Raw genomic sequence first — 21,632 nt, 5'->3', positions numbered from 1 at the left:
ACAAACATTATTAAGTACTGTGGTTGTCTGGTTATATAACATTGCTGTTTAAAATCTCCGTTCATAGTATTCTCTGAATTGTTGCAAATTGGTGAAGGAAATGGTTTCAGAATAAATTATTTCCTAAAAACTGGAAATACCTATACCTACAAGTACAAGGGTGTACCTATAGTACATAAACCTATCCGCAACATCTTATTTTGCTTCACTTATTGCTCATTCGTTCTTCAAAGCATACAATTGAAAAAATGTTTTTCCATGAAATGTGTAGGTAATTCTAATGTTCTATTCTTTTTTATATGAAGATGAGCGTCTAAAAACCTCAAATTATGTTTCTATACTTGAATGTCTTTCTAAAATTCTTAAGATTGGTTTCTTCTTCAAGTTTTCTTTTTCTCAACAAGATTTTTCAATAAGATAAAAGTTGTTATGGACGGTTTATATAAAATAGTTATAAGGAGGAATATAAGTGGGGATGGTCTAAAAGTATTGCACAAATAGTATAATTAATTATAGGTAATGATTGAAATATTATTGATGAACAATAAAACCTACCGACAAGGCGTTCCTAAACGAAAATGAGAGATTCCACGGATTATTTTAAGAAGAAAGTCCTATAAACAGTTGAAGCTTGATTTTTCTTTCTTACAACATCTTCAATTCACGATATATGAAAATGAAATTTGGCATAGATATTTCGAATTTGAGTTTGTATCACATATTGTTATAATAATTTCTATTGATCTTTTTTCTGGAAAAGTGCCCACATTTTTCCCACAGAACTCCTTTTGTGGATCCCGGTAGTTTACAAAATGTAAAAAGAAACTCTGATCTAGTACCTAGATAGTAAACTTTTTGTTCTCTCGTAGTTTTGTCATATCTGCTACCAGTGCTAGTAATTTTGAGAAATAAATTTTCTCCAATCCTTTCAAAATCCTCAGAGAAATGCAAATTATCATAAAAATCCAGATAGTACGTTGTGATCAATAAAATTAATTGTTAATAATAATAAGAAAAATTAATTATAGTTTTGGTGCTTATATAAACTAGTATAAGATGAATATCCAAAAACTAGGACTAAAAAAACTATGTAGGTATCCCGAAAACAAATTATTATAGGACTTTTTTCTTAAAATTATTGAAGGAATCTCGATGTTTACATTTGTATCTTCAATTTAGAAACATTCTGTAGGTAGATAGGTATATCGACGAGAACAGTACAATTGGTAGAAGAGGTTACAAATGTGTACACTGTATGATTACTAGGTTTTCTATTGTTTTTTCAAACAACGAATTTTTAATAAATAATACCTACCTAAATCTGTATTCAAAAAACTAATATAGTGAAAACGAAAATGTGATAGGTATTCCATGATGTGTTCACCTCATTGTGAAGAACATTGAGGCAAATAATTTTCTAGTATTCGCGCTCGATAACAATAGGGTTCATCGTTTCCTCAACCTAATTTCCCTGTTTTCCACCTGTGGAAACCCGCATCTCTTGAACAAGCATAAATTTAAGCCATATCTACATTACATTAATAAATATATTACAGAAATTCACTTCCTGTTACATATGCGATTTTCAAAGGAAAAATCCAACTTTCCTTTAGGCTCATTAACGTAATCAAACGCCCTAAATTGAATTTTCAGGTACGGTTCACTGAACAGCTTTTCTCGTCTATCCGATCGGCCAATCACATCCTAAACAGGTGTTAGAATAGAGTTCAGGAAGGCGGGAACAGAGACAGAACATTCCCTATTGGCAGTTCTAACGTTACAGTTCTAATGGTGGGGTGAATAGGAGTGGCCTATTTCCAGGATAGCTTGGGCAGGAGTTTGATGCATGTTTCAGTTATCCTTGCGATCCTTACTGGGGTGGTTGTGGTAGTTCGAATCGAACGAAGCTCGTAATAATAACTTATCGTGTAAATCTATCAACCAGTTCTTCGAAGCAGATAAAGTTCTTTTAAGTGCGTGTACTTGGGACTGATCTTAATGATAGTAAAGTTGGTGTGACCAGTTTTGGAGGACCCCGTTGAGATATGGTTATATTGTAAGTTATTTTCTGTTCATTTAATCTGCGAATATCGCTGCGAAATTATCATCATCGAATTTTAAATAATAAGAAGTGTTAAAAATTCACAGTCGTGAACCCCGCTGATTTCATTGCATACACTAAAAAATATCCTACCGAATGGGAGCACAAAACGAACACTTGGGATATTTAATTGCAGATAGAAATGTCCGGTTTTTCAGCATGGAAGGCATTAACATTAATAAGACGATATTAAGATGGCTATTAAACAATTTGAGCCTCATTAACCAGAGAATTATAGGTATATATCGAGTAGGGATCTGATGTTTTATATACTTGATCCGACACTAAAGTAGGTGGTTAGTCATGTGTTTAATGTGAACGTTATTTATTGAAATTTTAGAAGCGATAACTTTTTCCCATGTTGCGCATTTTCAACGGTTATGGTTTTATTGATAAAATGGCTGTAAATAAGATTACACGGATTAAAAAAATAATAGGAGCAGCATGAAATTTGTAATTGATTCTAAAGATTTATAATAGAAGAGAGTTTTTGCATGGAAAGTTCAATCAGCGGTTAAGCGACGAACCTACGTATCTACCTATGCTCGCGAATTTCAATGAATATCTACGAAAATTGTCGCTATTTACCTTTTAAAATAGAATGCAACTAGTTAATTTCTGAATAACGATATGAGATATAGGTCTCTACAAAAGTTTTCTACACCCAAAATATTCAACTCGCACTCAATCAAGGTAATTAAAAAATACACATGTTTTTCGTATTTAGAACACTCTTCTCTCATTTTTGTTGTATCTATCGTTCCCAAGGATATTTTTCTGAGTTCCATCTGATATGAAGATTACAAACACTACTTTTCGTTTTCCACTCAAATTTATAATAAATATCTATTCATTTATGAACCCACGATGGAAAGTATTTTCGAATTTTAAATGGTAAAATATTGATGAATCCTTTTATTTAGGTGATGTTTCTATGGAATATCAACAGTTAATTATTATTATTATTCAATACCTACTTCAATAGTTCTTATTAAAAGTAGGTATTGAATATACTCCAAAACTCACACATATTGGGTTTTCCATGTCCATTTCGATACAGCTAACATTCAGAATTTTTAAATTCCGAAAATAGCGAGACACCAGAGTAAATTGGTGAATCGTGAATATCTACAGAACTATAATGTCTTTATCAATAGTTTAGTCGAAATTGTTCCTTTATTTTGATCCATCAATTATAATTCCTTGTTGAATTTTTAATTGGGATTCTGAAGCCTAACAATGAAAATTATTAAATTTGAGGAAACATTAATGTTGAAAATATTTGCCAAATAAGTATTGCAATTCGATTTTATATTGGAGTAATAATATAAACGAGGAAAAAATCGATAAAGTTTTAGAAATGATTTGTTACAATTCTGAAATAGTTTACAAAATCAGTCGAAGTTTTCCAATAATTCGAACCAAGTCTAAACCTCAAACCATTCATTTTTTCAAATTGTAACAATAGAACACCTTTTTCTATCTCTATAAATAATCAATAAGGACTTAAAAACTGCAAGTTCAACATAATCATTTATTATTTCATATTTCCAACATATCTAATATATATCATTAAAATGGCAGAGTCAAATTTTGATTAATAACTTATCAAACTGAACGCTTCGAAATATCATTTGTTATTTCGGTTGCAAAATTCTCAGATTCTTTTAATGCAAAAAGCTCAACCACTATTTGAAAAAATGTTCTAAACTGCAAATAGATAATTTGTGAATTCTACAAAAAAAATTTCTCGACATATCTAAACTCATTAAAAAAGCGATGTGAAATTTTGATTGATTACCTATCAAACTATCCACTTTGAAAATATTAATGCGAAAAACTCTATCCCTATTTGAAAAAGTTCACAAATGCAGACAATTTGTGAATTCTACAAAAAAAAATGTTTCAACCGATACAAAAATCAAACTTGCCCAGCATTCAATTCAAACTCACCCAATTTTGTTAATCCATTTATAATTAAATCATCCATATTTCAACACGAATCACAAACCGAACCAAAATAAAAAAATTCATCCTATCTAAATACCATATAATCGCTAAGGATAGACTTATCGAAAAACGATAAATCAAGACAGCGATGAGACTAATTGATGCCGGGCTTCTTCACATCTTCTCGTCTACGTAACCATGCAGGAAATGGATGCTGGCCGGGTATTTTCGAGGTTTCCAAAGCGACCATCAGATCCGGTTCCATCTCGATATCCCAGCATCATGAAGTATGCGTTCTGACTTCTCGTATACATTGAGATGGTGGAAATATCCGATAGCGTAAGATCAGATATCGTATTATTAATCGAACAGGATAATTGCTACTCTTGCGACAACGTTGCATTACGATTCTTTAATAACTAACGGCTTTGGGCTAGTTTAAGAGCGTTATAACTTACTATCAAATGGAAATATGTTATCTAGCTTGACTTTTCCGATGTAGGTACCACCTCTGGCTGGCAGACACTCACTGTAATAACTTCGTATATTGAATCTACAGGTTGCCTTCGAATCCATAGGGAAATATTCAGTTAAGTTTACAAATCTAGATTGATTTTTCTTCACAAAAAGTATCTGGAATTGAGCATTTAGAAATCACGCTAAATGGGAGGGTCGAAATTCTTTTTTTTCACTAAGCTGGCACCATTGTCTTCTACTAGTCTATCCAAAGAGATTGATAAATTATATTGCTCCATACTGAGAGAGAAATGTTTTTTTGTGATTTTCTACATACCTAGGTAAATGCTCTCGAATATTAAAATGAAAATAAAATCTTCCAGTTTTGTCACTTCGACTACGATAAAAAAGAAATATCTCCAGCTCATAATTAAGTCTGTCTTTCGTTTCTATGCAACGCATTATGTATATTGCTACTCTTAAATTTGCAATTATATGATTGAAAAAACAAGCCGTCACTACAGAGCTTTTGTGCTTTTACGTACGATAAATTGATACCGATCAAGAAGGTTTTAGCGCTACAACTTTCAAATCAGAGGAGATATAGACAAAATTTCAAATTCGTTCTCTTTTTCTGAGGAACTAACAAAAGTATCTAATATTAATTTTCGGCACCTTCTTTTGTTTTCCAGTTATGAGTGAAAATTGGAAATGGCGATATCGAAAAATATTTATATATCCAATAATATGGCTCATAAAACAAAAAACATTGAACAGGCTATTTTTATGTTGAAGTCAGTGGCGTGCTTATCTTTTTAGCAAAATTTTTAATTAGGAAGCTATGAATCAAAGTTATGTTTTTTTTTAATGGGAACACTAGATTTTTCTGACAATTTTTATAAGCTTAATTTTTACTCATTTCAAAAATATACATTATCGCATGGTTTGCGTCGATATAAATAAAAGAAAATGGTCAAACACCTTTCTTCATCTAAGAGTCTCAATATTTCTATAGTTTCAACTATTAATGTGCACAGAAAAATAGCGCTTCCCATAACAAGAGCAGTCTCTTTCCATCAATCTCATTTTTTCTATGCCTTTTTCCAATTTCTACAAAATTCGAATCTAGATATATTTTATATCCCAATTAAAATGGATATGGAAATAACTAAAAGATCCACATGATCGACTGTTTCAATCGATACAGTTGTAATGAGATAGACACATCAGAAGATTATTTTCATAGGTCTCCAGACTAAATACGCATAAATACCAATTAAATTAAGAAACCACAAACCATATAATGTTGTATATTTTTTAAATCAGTAAAATTTAAGCTTAACAAAACTTTGGGTCTTGCTTCATACCTAATTGAAAATCCTGCTACAAAGACAGGCACGCCACTGAATTCTTCGTAAAAAATACCGGCATAATACTTCAAATTCAGATCTCTATGATCAGTATTAGCGGAGATAATTTTTTTTTCGATATCGCCATTATTGCATTTTACGCTTATAACTAGAAAACAAAAGAAGGTGGCCAAAAATTAATACTATATTTTTGATAGTTTCTCAGAAAAAGAGAACGAGAAAGGGGTATCAGATTTTGTCTCCTCTGATTTAAAAGTTTTAGTGCTGAAACATAAAAAATGTGTCCACCCTGTACATAGGTAGATACTTGCGATTAGATAATGCATACATAATATCTCAGATGTTTTCTGTTTAGAAAAATTTGGTACTCTAATGAGATGGTCGAAATTTTAAAAATTTTCATCATTGCCTTTCAAAATATTATTCTCGAAATTCAGCCTTCAAAATTGATGGATTCATTTTTAAAATAGAAAAATTTCTATATTAATAACAATTATCTTATACCTATATTCAGAATAAAATATCTGGATGCCGAATATGATCTGAATTTGTTGACTAATATTTCAGCATTAAATTTTGTCATATAAAAATATTTTTGCCTCGATAGTCGAAATTTAATTCCTAGAATTTTCATCATTTAAATCAACTGATCAGAATTAATACTGAATTGAATTTTTGTACTGCAATTCAGAAATTAATATTTCGATATTCAAACAACTTTTGTGAATTGAAAAAACTGACTTTAAATTAATATTGAAACAGGGAAGACATTCCAACAACAGTTTATTCAGAATAAATCTGTAAACATATGGGGCGTGAGGACACACTTACAAAACCTAAACAGAACACAAACGTAGAAAAAACGGGACGGATTAGAATCTCAAATATTAAAACCCGGTTTCCTTCCAGGAATACTCCAGTTTCTTCCCCTGGCATGTCTTGCCGGGTAAACTACGGTAGCAACTCAGCCGACTGGGACATAAATGACAGTTCCGTGCCAAGGATAAGCCAATACGATCACTTTTCCGAATGGGCAGACGGACATTGCAGGTTGGTTTATCGAGTCGACAACGAGGACGCAAAGCGACACTCCTCGGGCTGGGCCATGAGGAATACCAATAACCACAACGTCCATATTCTGAAGAAGAGCTGTTTGGGTGTTCTAGTCTGTTCCCAAAGATGCCTTTTGCCAAATGGCGAGTCTGTGCATCTTAGGCCTGCTATCTGCGACAAGGCTAGAAAGAAACAGCAAGGTAATGATACTAGTAAGTTGTAGTGTTTTTTTTTTTAAATATCTTCACCTATGAACTATCTCTTCGTCTACTTCATGTGGTAATGTGTGTTCTGAAATACTTACCATTTCTCGAAAGGATACCTTCGAAAAAAGGAAAGCAAGGAAAAAAATGTGAAAAACATAAAATTGATGACTTATTCGATAAGCGATAGTCCAATCAGGATAAATTTTTGAATAAGTATTTACATTAGGAAATATGCGCCATAGTCACACATTTTCTATTTTGTGTAATACTTTTTTCTTGATATAATATGAACATAAAAGTACTTACACTTTTTTCAACATTACGAGCATTACGAATAAGGCTTCAATCATATGTATTTTGAATTGATGTTTCTGTTATGTTCATTTATAATTGTTACCTTTTCAAATCAAAATATTTCTTTAGCGGTCATAAAAAAAGTTGTCAGCTTTCCATGACTCCTTATTTTTCTTGTTCTCCTTCTTCTTCTCTATCCACTAGAGTGGATTCTATGGGTCCGCTCAGCTTTCCATGAATTTTATAGAACTCATATCAACTAATATGCATGCCTATCAAATGAAAAAACACATACATACATACATCCTATAATAGTAACTCATCTATACCCAGCCTATTAATAAGAGAAATATATATATAGGAGGTTTCATTTTGAATTGGCCGTTATCTGGGCAGCTGTCACTTTTGAAGCTGTTATCCTTCGACAGTTCACAAGTAAAAATTACGCCATTACTAAATGACATTACACCGTATTTTGCATGAGGACTTTGGTCTTAAGACTTTTAAAATTCAGTTAACACAAAAATTCAAGCCCGTCGATAACTATAGCAACGTCCTATCTTCTCGGATTGGGTCCTTGAAATGCATTGAAATGATCCGTATTTTAATCTAAAAAATCATCTTCAGTGATGAGACCCATTTTTACCTTGGAGGCTACATTAATGAGCTGAGCCATTTGGGGCTCAGAAAATCCAAGAATGATTGTTGCAAAGCCTCTCTATCCTCAACTTGTCACTTTTTGGTGCGGTTTTTGGGCTGATGATGGTGTGATAAGACCGTACCTACTTATTCAAAAGTGCAACTGTTACGGTGAACGTATTGTGCTACCGAGCTATGATAAGCTACTGATTTTATGGCAGGAATTAGAAGATATTGATGAGAATTCGTGATACAGCCAGTTGCATATGTGCGAATTGGTCATGAAAAAGATATGGTGCTGCAACCGTAACCGTGGCGACCATTTGGCAGATATCGTCTTCCATCGTTAACTGCAAATTAGATGTCTGAAAACCTGGTCTATGGACTGATAAGCTTTTGTTTTGCCAATCTTGAGAATATTAGTTAAGCTTCTGATTGGCTAGGATCGGGTTTTAATTGATGTATCCTGTCAAAATCAAAGGAAAAAAGATCGAAATGAAAAGTATGACATTGCGGCGACGCCACGAAATAAAACAGATATTTTCAATTTGATCGAATGTCATTCTATTCAAAAATTGACGAGTGCATACACCATGTTTTTAGACATCTTAACTGCAAACCTTCCTGTTTACAATGAAACAAACATCAATTGATTTCTTTTAAAACATAGGTACTCCTTTTTTTAATACCAAAATTGAACCTCTTATCGGAAAACCCTTTACATTATGTGTAGAAAATTGCTGAAAAATCACCTTCATTTAATCTTCAACATAAAATCTAGTCCCTTCGCCTCACCTTACATAACCTAACTTTACATTTTTTAAACAGGCAAACCTTGTCCAAACAGACGATGCACAGGTCGTTTAGTTATATTGCCATGCAGAGGACACTGTGGTTACCCCGTCACACATTTTTGGAGACATACAGATGAAGCGATATTCTTCCAAGCTAAAGGTAGTCATGATCATCCTAGGCCGGAAGCGAAGAGCACTTCAGAAGCCCGAAGGAGTTTAGGCAGTGGCAGAAGGGTTAAAGGCTTGGCTGTGATGTTGGCCAAAGATACAGCGATAGGAAATAAGGTAGGTTCAAATTCATATACTGCATTTTCAAGTATTTTTTTTACCTACATAGGTGTCCAACTTTTCTTCCGTCGATTCAAAGTATTGTCCAACGCTGGCCACTACTTTCTTCCATCTTTCGGGCAGCGTACGAAAAAACTGGTCATCTTTTGAAGCGAACCACGAATCGATCCAATTTTTTACTTCTTCATAAGACCGTGTTCATTGATCGAAACAAGTGATAGTAGAAGGGATCAACGTCTGGAGGATACGGCGGGTTGGTTGAGGCCTTCTCATTTCAACATTTCCAAGTATGTCTTGAACACTTTCGCAACATCGTCATGCTGTAAAATCACTTCACCATGTCTCTCGTTGTGTTGCGACTGTTTGTCTTTCAATGCTCTGCTCCAACGTATTAATTCCTTTCGATAATGATTGCCTGTGATTGTTTCAGTCGGTTTTAAGAACTCATAATACACTACGCCGAGCTGCTGTTACTAAATACTGAGCATTACCTTGAAACCGTGAATATTCGGTTTTGGCGTCGACGTGGAAGCACCATGATTTTGCGCTTGGGATTATCATAATGATTCGTCTACAGTCACAAGGCGATGCAGAAATCCCTTCCGTCTTTGCCTTGCAAGCAGCTGTTCACAAGCAAACAAACGCCGTTCAATTTTCTCTCGGCATCAACTCATAGATACGGCACCTAATTTCCTTGTTTCTGAATCCCTCCCATGACTTTCAGGCGTTTTGAAATGGTTTGTTGCGTCATTCCCAATGATCCTGTCAATTCTTGTTGCGTTTGACACGAGTCTTGATCAAGTAATGCCTTCAATTAGGCATCTTCGATAACCTTCTTTCTTCCACCGCCATGCTGGTCTTCGACGTCAAAATCGGCAGGTTCTTTCACTAATTGCGGCCTCACCATAGGTATTTGGGAGTATTCGATTAGCCTCAGCCGCAGATTTTTTCATATTAAAGCAGAAAATTAAAACCTCCCGCAAATGTCGAGAATTTGGCTCGTAAGCTGACATGTTTAATCGAGAATAACTTTGTATGCAGACACAAATCGACTAATATTTCGATGGCGTTATGTTTACAAATACCTAAGCTCATTGTATGACATCTATACGATCCATTTATTTCGACTACCACTTACTGCTTCAGTCATCTATTGCAAAACGGCGAAAGCTAAGTTGAACACCTAATATAAAAACAAGATATTCAATCTTTGACAAGACTTTTTGTGAAAATTCATAAAGAAGAATTGTTTTTTCGGAAAGTTATATTATGCATATATTTTATTTTTCAGTAAGAAAGTCATCTTTTCTATCCATTCCAAAAAAAATTAATGAATAAGGACTTTCCGTAATAACGAACGCTTTAAAACGAATGATAGTGAAAACCTCATATAAATCGATGGCGTATTAATTTTTGAACTGATTCCTGAAACGGTATAAATCCCTCTTAAATAATAATCATTTCATTTTTCTTTGGAATTAGTCGCGATATTTCATGCTGCGAGTCAAAATACTGGATCATTTAAAATAAGCAGTGTTTTTTTTATTGCAATATTAATATTTTTAAGTAGGTTTCAACGAGTGTTCATAAAGGATTTTCCGCAAATGCCACCTTGAAATCATGACGGAATAAACAAAGGTAGTTGAATATTCATAAAGTCGCCATCTATTCACTATCTTCTTTGTTGTTCCCACGCTTACGATATTTTTAATTCTTTGTACGATTGTTGTAGCGGATAGTCTTGATTCTAGTACTTAGTCGCATGGATAAATAGAAGCTTCGAAAAACAGCCCCAGGTCTGATATCGGGTTATAGTTAGCGATCGGCGATCTCAAATCGACAATATTCCAATAGATAGGCTAGTCTCTGGTACTACTATAAATACAATTCGACCACACAGTGCTAATTATGGTGAAAGCTCTATTGAAACAAGCGCAAGTAGTAATTAAACCCTTGTCCAAAGCTGAAATATCGTGTATCGTTGATTGTTGAATGTTTTATGGCGACCGTTTTTGGTTTCAGGGGAGATTGGTTGGAATCATTTCCGTATTGCTATATGAATTATGGACGCTGTTATGGTAGACTAGAATTCTGTGAATGTTAGGTACTTTCTCATTGTATTAATTTCGAAAACTCTGCTGAGTTTACATGCAGGTTTATTATATACTTTATGCTCAATAACATAGACAGAATTTTCGAATAGAACGCCAACTTAATAGTTCAAGTTCGATTGAAAAAAATTTTTTTGGTTTTTTTGCCATTTGAAATGAGAACAATATCAACGTTTGAATAAGTTATCACTGAATTGTTTCATTTTGGACATCCAGTTAATTACTCAATGATTATCAGAATGTCAGTAAGTACCTGCTTACCTCCATTCTACTAGTATTTCTTTTCAAAATCACTTTTAAAACTCATTCATAAGGTTTTTCTAAAGACCCGCCAATTTATGAAAAAACGGACAGTTTTAAGAATATAAAATCTCCAAAAATTTGGGTTTCATTTATTCAAAGCAATGTGAAAATTCAATACAATAAAGGGCGTTAGAAAAAACATATATTTGATCATTTACACTTATTGGTGCGCCCTGTGTATTTACAAACCGTTTGAGAATATGGTTCTAACGGAACCTAATGATAGGTCGAAAAAAAATTCAGCAATCAACTTTGAAAGAGCATCGCGTCAATGGTGGACCAGCCTGTATATGAACATTCATTCAACGGTTATGAAACAGCTGAATTCGAAGAAATCTTTCGATATTTCGAAAAAAGAAGTTAAAAGATATCTATATCTTAAAACGAGTCACAAAGTTTGTAGCTTATAATAATTTTCCTACATATGGCTCTTTCACCTTTTAAAAAAATCAGTTTGTCCACCACTTTGAAACTGTAAATCTAGGAATTTAGTGCCAATAAAAAACATAGAAGGTTTCTACAAACTTTTTATTTTATTTTCAGTTGGCAGCATTGAGAGAATCAAGACGACAATATCGAGAAATGATAATCAACAAACGCAGAACAAAACTTCAAAATCCACCACCACTTATTTCCGACCAAGAAAAAGGTAAGTTATCAATATTTTTAATAATTAGTGAGGGTGAATTTTTATATGTTGCATACTTAGGTAGAATAACTACAAGATCTATCTACATTTGAATACAGTTCACTTTAGTGGATTGTATTTCTTTATAGATGATAGTACAGTGAATTTTTAACATTTTAGAATAACATAATTTGTTCATAACAATAATAACATAATCAATTTTTGTACTTCACTTAACTACAACACTTTGTTGAATGATCCAACGATGAGTTTAACAACAAAAATTCAGGGGAGGTATTTCAAGCTTTATCAACAAAAATCTCATGTGTAGATATTCATATCACTGGATGAGAATGTAATTTAGTCAGAGAACACCAAGAACTGCACACAAATTTAACATAAAAAATCATCATATTATGCATTATACTCATAAATGTCTCCAATTAGTACCTTCTCACTAATATTTAACAATAAAACTTTGTTGTCGTTCTCTTTAATAAACTTTACTGAATTTTATTCTGTTTTTGGGGAGAAGGGGTATTATTAATTTTTTTTATTCTGTGAAGTTGACGTCTGCTAGGGGCGGTAAATTGTGTCTTTGCCTAGGGCAGCAGGTAGCAAGTGGCGACGGCACTGTGATGAGCGTTATCTTAAAAAACTTGCACATTCCCCCTTTGATTGAATAAAATGTCAAAGAATTCATACATATAAATAATAATTAGATGCAATGATAAATTATTTAATGAAGTATTATTTGATCACTTGTTATCAATCATTGACAAATAAGCTTAAACTAGGATGATTAACAGTATCAACGTTTTTTTGAAACAGAGCGATTCGGTTTTATAGCTTGATTTCCAATTTTCTCGAAACTTGTGATGAAAGAACGAAGATTTAATTCAAAATTTAATTATAAATGAAAATTATAAATCCCAATTAGCATAAAATGATGGCACAAACTTTCGTACCTACTTCATAATTATGAGCAATTCTAACCTATCAACACTGTGCATTTTATATATGAATACCCTCTTTTCAGGTTACTGTTCCTGTCCTCCCTTTGAATGCGTCTGCAATGTACCAGCGGTCCCAGCAATTCAACAATATCAGCACGATTCACCAGGTAATTATCAACAACCACAAGTGCTGAATTCCTATTGGACCCAAGAGCCGGCTTACGCTCAGTCATATCCAGCAGAAATCAACACGAGTTACAATCAGCAATATGACTTGGCAAACATATCGACAGACCTTTTCCAGCCAGAGGAAATATTCCAGCTTGATCAGCCGATCAAGGCAGAATATTCCTTAAATCAAAATGAAATGGCCTCATCACCACCAACTCTCTTGGACTTGGGCAGTGGTACTATCCACAGAGAATTCAAGACGGAAGACTATCTGACGCAAAATTTATCAAATTTAGCAAGTGAAGATAGTACCAACAGTTGTGGTAGTAGGTTCGATCAAAATCAATCTCCTCCAAATACCCAAGTGACGCCATATAATAATTTTATGGTACCAGTGATAAATCAGAACTATTATATGGAGAGTGCTAAATTTGAAGACCCTAGCTATCTTGTTGATAAAGTAGACAGTACCCTATTCAGTTCAACAGAACCTCCTATAGGAGGAATATATGATGTTCAGTTGCCTGAAAGTAAACTGTTCTACAATCAACAAGATAGTTACAATCAATATGAAACGAAAAATTTCAAGGATGTTAGTAACGATATGGTTCCGTATAGCGACTATCACTTTCTAACAACGGACTATGAAAATAGAATGAGCAGTGATTCCACTGCTCTAAGTGATATAATAGATTTTAAAATGCAATCGTATTTTTCGAATTCTAATGTTTCCTTTGAACCATCTCTGCACATTGCAACTCATTCATAATTTAGTGAGAGAATAGTTGTAAGTGCTTTTGTACATATTTATTTCTACTTCTTCATGTGAGCCACTTGTCAGGGTCATTGAAACATGATTTTTATTCAAACGACCTGTTGAAAATGATCATTGCGATAATATTTCAATGTTACATAAATCGCAATAAGAAAATATTAAAATTGTTTCAATGACTCGGATCACATCAAAGATTTTCCAATTTCAGAACATTCTACAAATCAGATATAAATTATTCACATCAAATTCAGTCTTTATGAGGAATCAGTTTGAATATGATTCCAACACTTTCTCAACAATAGTGGTGTTTCTGTGAACATGGATCGCTTGAGTTTTATGAATTGTTACGTTCCTTTGTTGAATTAATTTTTTGATATTATTTTTTATACTATCTCGTGCCGACAATATCACCTAAATTCACCCGATATGAATATCAATCTCCAAATACCCAAATAGCACCACATAATTATTTTATGACACAAGAGTTACATCAGAACTATTATATAGCGAGTGCTGAATTTGAAGATCCAAGCTATATTTTTTTCGTTTCCTGTTCTACAGTAAATAGGGTACTTAAAGCCAATATGAAACTAAATATTTCAAGGATGTTGGCAGAAATATGGTTCCATTCAGTATTGATGTTTTTTTAACAGATAATTAGAATTAGAATATCAGCACGATTCACCTGGTAATTATCAAAAACCACAAGTACTGAATTCTTATTGGACCCAAGAGCCGGCTTACGCTCAGTCAAATCCAACAGAAATCAATACGAGTTACAATCAGCAATTGGCAAACATATCAACCGACCTTTTCCAGCCAGAGGAAATATTCCAGCTTGATCAACCGATCAAGGCAGAAGCAGAATATTCCTTACATCAAAATGAAATGGCCTCATCACCACCAACTCTCTTGGACTTGGGCAGTGGTACTATCCACAGAGAATTCAAAACGGAAGAATATCTGATGCATCTTACGCCGAATTTATCCAATTAAGCGAATGAAGACAGTACCAACAGTTGTGGTAGTAGGTTCGGTCAGAAACAATCTCCAAATACCCAAGTAGCGCCATATAGCAATAATGTTATGGAACCAGTGAAAACCAGAACTATTATATGGAGAGTGCCAAATTCGAATATTAGTTATATTGTTGAGAAAGTAGATACTACTCTCTTTGGTTCAACAGAACCTCCTATAGAAGGAATTGGTGATGTTTCCTTGCCTGAAAGTAAACTTTTCTACAATCAACAAGATTCTTACAATCAATATGAAACGAAAAATTTCAAGGATGTTAGCAACGATATGGTTCCGTATAGCGACTACCGCATTTTTTAACAACGGACTATGAAAAAAGAATGAGCAGCGATTCCACTGCTCTAAGTGATATAATAGATTTCAAAATGCAATCGTATTTTTCGAATTCTAATGTTTCATTTGAACCCTCTTCGCAGCTTACAACTCATTAACAATTTAATGAATGAATAGTTGTAAGTGTTTTTGTACATATTCATTTCTACTTCTTCAAGTAAGCCAGGGTCTTTGAACCTTGATTGTCAAAGAACATGTTGAAAACGTTGCGATAACATTTCAATGTTGCATAAATCGTATCAATCATACATTCAATTTAACAATATCAGCTAGATTTAGCAGGTAATTACCAACAAATTCAAGTGCTGAATTCCTATTGGACCCAAGAGTCGGCTTAGGCTCAGTAACATACTGTAAATATTAACACAAGTTACAATCAACAATATGACTTGGCAAACATATAGACAGATCTGTTCCAGCGACGTGATCAACCGATCAAGGCAGAATACTCCATTCATCAAAATGAACTGGTTTCATAACAGCCAACTTTCATGGACTTGGCACTAAACACAGAAAATGCAAAACAGAAGAATATCTGACGGACAATATAGACAAATTTAGTGTGAAGACAGTATCAACAGTTGTGGTAGAATGTTCGATCAGACTCAATCTCCAAATACCCATGGAGCACCATATAATTAATTTAGGAACACCAGAGATAAACCAAAACCAATATATAGAGAGTGCAATTTTTGGAGATACAAGCTCTCTTGCTGAGAAAGCATACAGTACTCTCTTTACTTCAACAGAACCTCCCATAGGAGGATGTACGATGTTTCGTTTCCTGAAAGTGAACTGTTTGTACAGCAAAAAGGATACTATTACAGTCAATATGAAACAGGGTCATTAGCAGACCAAGGTTCCATTAAGTGATTATGCCTTTTTAACAGATAAAGAGAACAGAATATCAGCACGACTCACCTGGTAATACCAACAGTTGTGGTAGTAGGTTCGATCAAAATCAATCTCCTCCAAATACCCAAGTGACGCCATATACTAATTTTATGGTACAGTGATAAACCAGAACTATAATATGAAGGGTGCTAAATTTGAAGACCCTAGCTGTCTTGTTGAGAAAATAGACAGTACCCTCTTCATTCCAACAGAACCTCCTATTGGACGAATTTATGATGTTTCGTTGCCTGGAAGTTATGTTCTCTCTGTTCTACAATCAACAAGATTCTTACAATTAATATGAAACGGAAAATTTTAAGGAGGACTCCCTCTCCGACCGCCGTAGAGGGAAGACTGTTGAGCATCGCTCCGGATGTCTTGCTAGTAAGAGGGTGGTTCACGGGGGTTTTGGGTTGGGAAAAGTGATGTTTTGTGTGTGTAAGAGTGCCCTGAATCGATTGGTGTTCGAATCATGAAAATCGGACAAGAATTATGGAAGTTGAGAGCATAAATGTGTATTTTCCTACTGTTCGGTTTCATATAACGAATAACCCCAAATTCAACATTCCCTAGCTTCGCTATAAAGGCATTTCCAAGAGTAGAAATACCATCACAGAAATCTGCATTTTTCCATCTGAAAGTTTCCGTAGAAATCTTCAAAATCCATCGAATAGTGAGCAGCGATTCCACTGCTCTGATTGATATAATAGATTTCAAAATGCAATCGTATTTTTCGAATTCTAATTTTTCCTTTAACCACCCACTAAGCACATAACAACTAATTCATAAATAATTGAATGAATAGTTGTACGGGCATTTATTCATGTTCATTTATCAATCAAATAATTATCAACAACAAGTGTTGAATTTCTATTGGACCCGAGATCCAGGTGCCTAAAAATCATCCAATGGAACCAGTGCTTGCCAAAACTACTACATAAAGGGTGCTAATTCGAGTATCAAATTATGCAGTTGAGAAAGTAGAGAATATTTCTAGACTTTCAAAAATTTGAGCTAGATTTCACAGATATGTAATCACCTACAACCTCAAGTGCTAAATTCCTATCGAACCCAGAGCTGGCTTACGGTCACTAATATTCAGCAGAAATTATCACGAGCTACAATAAACAGTATGACTCAGTAACATATGGATATATCTCTTCCAGCCAGAAGAAATATTTCAGCTTGATCAACAAATCGAAGTTGAGTATTCTATTCATCAAAATGAAACGACCACCTCAACACCAAATACCAAAGTAGCACCATATAATTATTTTAGGACAACAGTGATTAACCAGAACCAATATATGGAGAGTGAAATTTTGGTAGATCCAAGCTATCTTGCTGAGAAAGTATACAATACTTTCTTTACTTCAACAAAACCTCCTGTTGAAGGATTTATGATGTTTCGTTCCTTGGAGTAAACTGTGGTGCAGTCAACAGGATACTTACAGTCAATATTAAACGAAACATTTCTGGGACGTTAGCAAGGAAATGGTCCATTTAGTCGTTATGCTTTTTTAATAGATAATGTGGTTGAGAATATCAGCACGATTCAACTGGTAATTATCAAGAACCACAAGTGTTGAATTCCTGTTGGTCCAAAGAGCCGGCTCACGCCCAGTCATATCCAGCAGAAATCAACACAAGTTACACTAAGCAATATGACTTGGCAAACATATCTACCGACCTCTTATAACTAGAATAAATATTCCACATTGATCAACTCTGATCAAACCAGAATACTCCATTCATTACCAACAATTCTCTTGGGCATGGGCAGTGGCACTATCCATATAAAACTGAAAACGGAAGAATAACTGACGCACAATATATTCAATTTGAAACTGAAGGCAGTACAAAGAGTTGTAGTACTATGTTCGATCAGAATCAATCTGCAAATACCCATGGAGCACCATATAATTACTTCAAGACACCAGAGATAAACCAGAACTATTGTTATATGAAGAGTGCTGAACTCGAAGATCCAAGCTATCTCGTTGAGAAAGTAGACAATAACCTCTTCAGTTCAACAGAACCTCCTATTGGAGGTATTTATGATGTTTCGTTGCCTGAAAATAAACTGTTTTACAGTCAACAAGATATGGTTCCGTATAGCGATTTCCATTTGTTAACAACGGACTTGGAAATACTGAATCATATTGTAATTGATTTCGAAATGCATTCGTATTTTCCGAATGCTGATGTTTCTTTTTAACCCTCTTTGCTATACATATACCAGCTGTCCCAGCCATTCAACAAGGTAATTATCAACATTCACAAGTGCAGAATTACTTTTGGACCCAAGAGCCGGCTTACGCTCTGTCATATACAACAGAAATCAACACGAGTTACAATCAGCAAAATGCCTTGGCAAACATATCAACAGATCTCTTCCAGCCAGAATAAAATATTCCAGCTTGATCAACCGATTAAGGCAAAATACTCCATACATCAAAATGAAATTGCCTCATCACCACCAACTCTCTTGGACATGGGCAGTGATACTATCAACAGAGAATTCAAAACGGAAGACTATCTGACGCAAAATTTATCCAATTTAGCAAGTGAAGTTAGTACCAACAGTTGAGGTAGTAGGTTCGATTAAAATCAATCTCCTCCAAATACCCAAGAAAAGAATATATATATATATATATATATATGGTACCAGTGATAAACCAGAACTATTATTTGCAAGTGCTGAATTTGAAGACCCTAGCTATCTTGTTGAAAAAGTAGACATACCCTCTTTAGTTCAACAGAACAGTTTTTTTCGTTGCCTGAAAGTAAACTGTTCTACAATCAACAAGATTCTTACAATCAATATGAAACCAAAAATTTCAATGATATGGTTCCGTATAGCGATTATCACTTTTTAACAACATACTATGAAAATAGAATGAGCAGTGAGATTCCACATGCAGTTGAGAAAGTAGAGAATATTTCCTGACTTTCAAAAACTTGAGCTAAATTCCACAGATATGTAATCACCTACAACCTCAAGTGCTAAATTCCTATTCAACCCAGAGCTGGCTTTCGGTCACTAATATTCAGCAGAAATTAACACGAGCTACAATAAACAATATGATTCAGTAAACATATGGATAGATCTCTTCCATCCAGAAGGAATATTTCAGTTTGATCAACAAATCGAAGTTGAGTATTCTATTCATCAAAATGAAACGACCACCTCAACACCAAATACCAAAGTAGCACCATATAATTATTTTAGGACAACAGTGATTAACCAGAACCAATATATGGAGAGTGCAATTTTGGTAGATCCAAGCCATCTTGCTGAGAAAGTATACAGTACTCTCTTTACTTCAACGAAACCTCCTGTTGAAGGATTTATGATGTTTCGTTTCTTGGAGTGAACTGTTGTGCTGTCAACAGTGTACTTACAGTCAATATTAAACGAAACATTTCAGGGACGTTAGCAAGGATATGGTCCATTTAGTCATTATGCTTTTTTAATAGATAATGAGGTGGAGAATATCAGCACGATTCAACTGGTAATTATCAAGAACCACAAGTGTCGAATTCCTGTTGGTCCAAAGAGCCGGCTCACGCCCAGTCATATCCAGCAGAAATCAACACAAGTTACACTAAGCAATATGACTTGGCAAACATATCTACCGACCTCTTATAACTAGAATAAATATTCCACATTGATCAACTCTGATCAAACCAGATAACTCCATTCATTACCACCAACTCTCTTGGACATGGGCAGTGGCACTATCCATATAGAACTGAAAACGGAAGAATAACTGACGCACAATATATTCAATTTGAAACTGAAGACAGTACAGAGTTGTGGTAGTATGTTCGATCAGAATCAATCTCCAAATATCCATGGAGCACCATATAATTACTTTAAGACACCAGAGATAAACCAGAACTATTATTATATGAAGAGTGCTGAATTCGAAGATCCAAGCTATCTCGTTGAGAAAGTAGATAATAACCTCTTCAGTTCAACAGAACCTCCTATTGGAGGTATTTATGATGTTTTGTTGCCTGAAAATGAACTGTTTTACAGTCAACAAGATATGGTTCCGTATAGCGATTTCCATTTGTTAACAACGGACTTGGAAGTACTGAATCATATTATAATTGATTTCGAAATGCATTCGTATTTTCCGAATGCTGATGTTTCTTTTTAACCCTCTTTGCTATACATATACCAGCTGTCCCAGCCATTCAACAAGGTAATTATCAACAATCACAAGTGCAGAATTCCTTTTGGACCCAAGAGCAGGCTTACGCTCTGTCATATCCAGCAGAAATCAACAGATCTCTTCCAGCCAGAATAAAATATTCCAGCTTGATCAACCGATTAAGGCAAAATACTCCATACATCAAAATGAAATGGCCTCATCACCACCAACTCTCTTGGACTTGGGCAGTGGTACTATCCACAGAGAATTCAAAACGGAAGACTATCTCACTCAAAATTTATCCAATTTAGCAAGTGAAGATAGTACCAACGGTTGAGGTAGTAGGTTCGATTGAAATCAATCTCCTCCAAATACCCAAGTGACGCCATATAATAATTTCATGGTACCAGTGATAAACCAGAACTATTATATGGAGAGTGCTAAATTTGAAGACCCAAGCTATCTTGTTAAGAAAGTAGACAGTACCCTTTTTATTCCAACAGAACCTCCTATTGGAGGAATTCATGATGTTTCGTTGGCTGAAAATAAACTGTTTTACAGTCAACAAGATATGGTTCCGTATAGCGATTTCCATTTGTTAACAACGGACTTGGAAATACTGAATCATATCATAATTGATTTCGAAATGCATTCGTATTTTCCGAATGCTGATGTTTCTTTTTAACCCTCTTTGCTATACATATACCAGCTGTCCCAGCCATTCAACAAGGTAATTATCAACAATCACAAGTGCAGAATTCCTTTTGGACCCAAGAGCAGGCTTACGCTCTGTCATATCCAGCAGAAATCAACACGAGTTACAATCAGCAATATGCCTTGGCAAACATATCAACAGATCTCTTCCAGCCAGAATAAAATATTCCAGCTTGATCAACCGATTAAGGCAAAATACTCCATACATTAAAATGAAATGGCCTCATCACCACCAACTCTCTTAGACTTGGGCAGTGGTACTATCCACAGAGAATTCAAAACGGAAGACTATCTGACTCAAAATTTATCCAATTTAGCGAGTGAAGATAGTACCAACAGTTATGGTAGTAGGTTCGATCAAAATCAATCTCCTCCAAATAGCCAAGTGACGCCATATA

The 21,632-nt window shown here is 34.5% G+C and overlaps 1 protein-coding gene across 2 annotated transcripts; it reads left to right on the top strand.

Moving 5' to 3' along the window:
* The first annotated feature begins 1,672 nt into the window (after positions 1–1,672).
* Positions 1,673–14,590, top strand: LOC123677843 (transcription factor glial cells missing). 2 transcript variants are annotated; one of them, XM_045614572.1, is made up of 5 exons: positions 1,673–2,056; positions 6,787–7,130; positions 8,898–9,148; positions 12,109–12,214; positions 13,233–14,590. In XM_045614572.1, exons 1-5 carry the CDS (start codon positions 2,046–2,048, stop codon positions 14,087–14,089), a joined length of 1,569 nt encoding a protein of 522 aa, XP_045470528.1. In that variant the 5' UTR covers positions 1,673–2,045; the 3' UTR covers positions 14,090–14,590. The 2 variants fall into 2 exon arrangements, with proteins under 2 accessions (XP_045470528.1, XP_045470527.1); XM_045614571.1 differs by having other exon boundaries at positions 6,787–7,142.
* Positions 14,591–21,632: the final 7,042 nt, after the last annotated feature.

This window comes from Harmonia axyridis, chromosome 4 (assembly GCF_914767665.1).
Source record: "Harmonia axyridis chromosome 4, icHarAxyr1.1, whole genome shotgun sequence".
NCBI lineage: Eukaryota > Metazoa > Arthropoda > Insecta > Coleoptera > Coccinellidae > Harmonia > Harmonia axyridis.
This window is presented reverse-complemented; position numbering and strand designations above follow the sequence as displayed.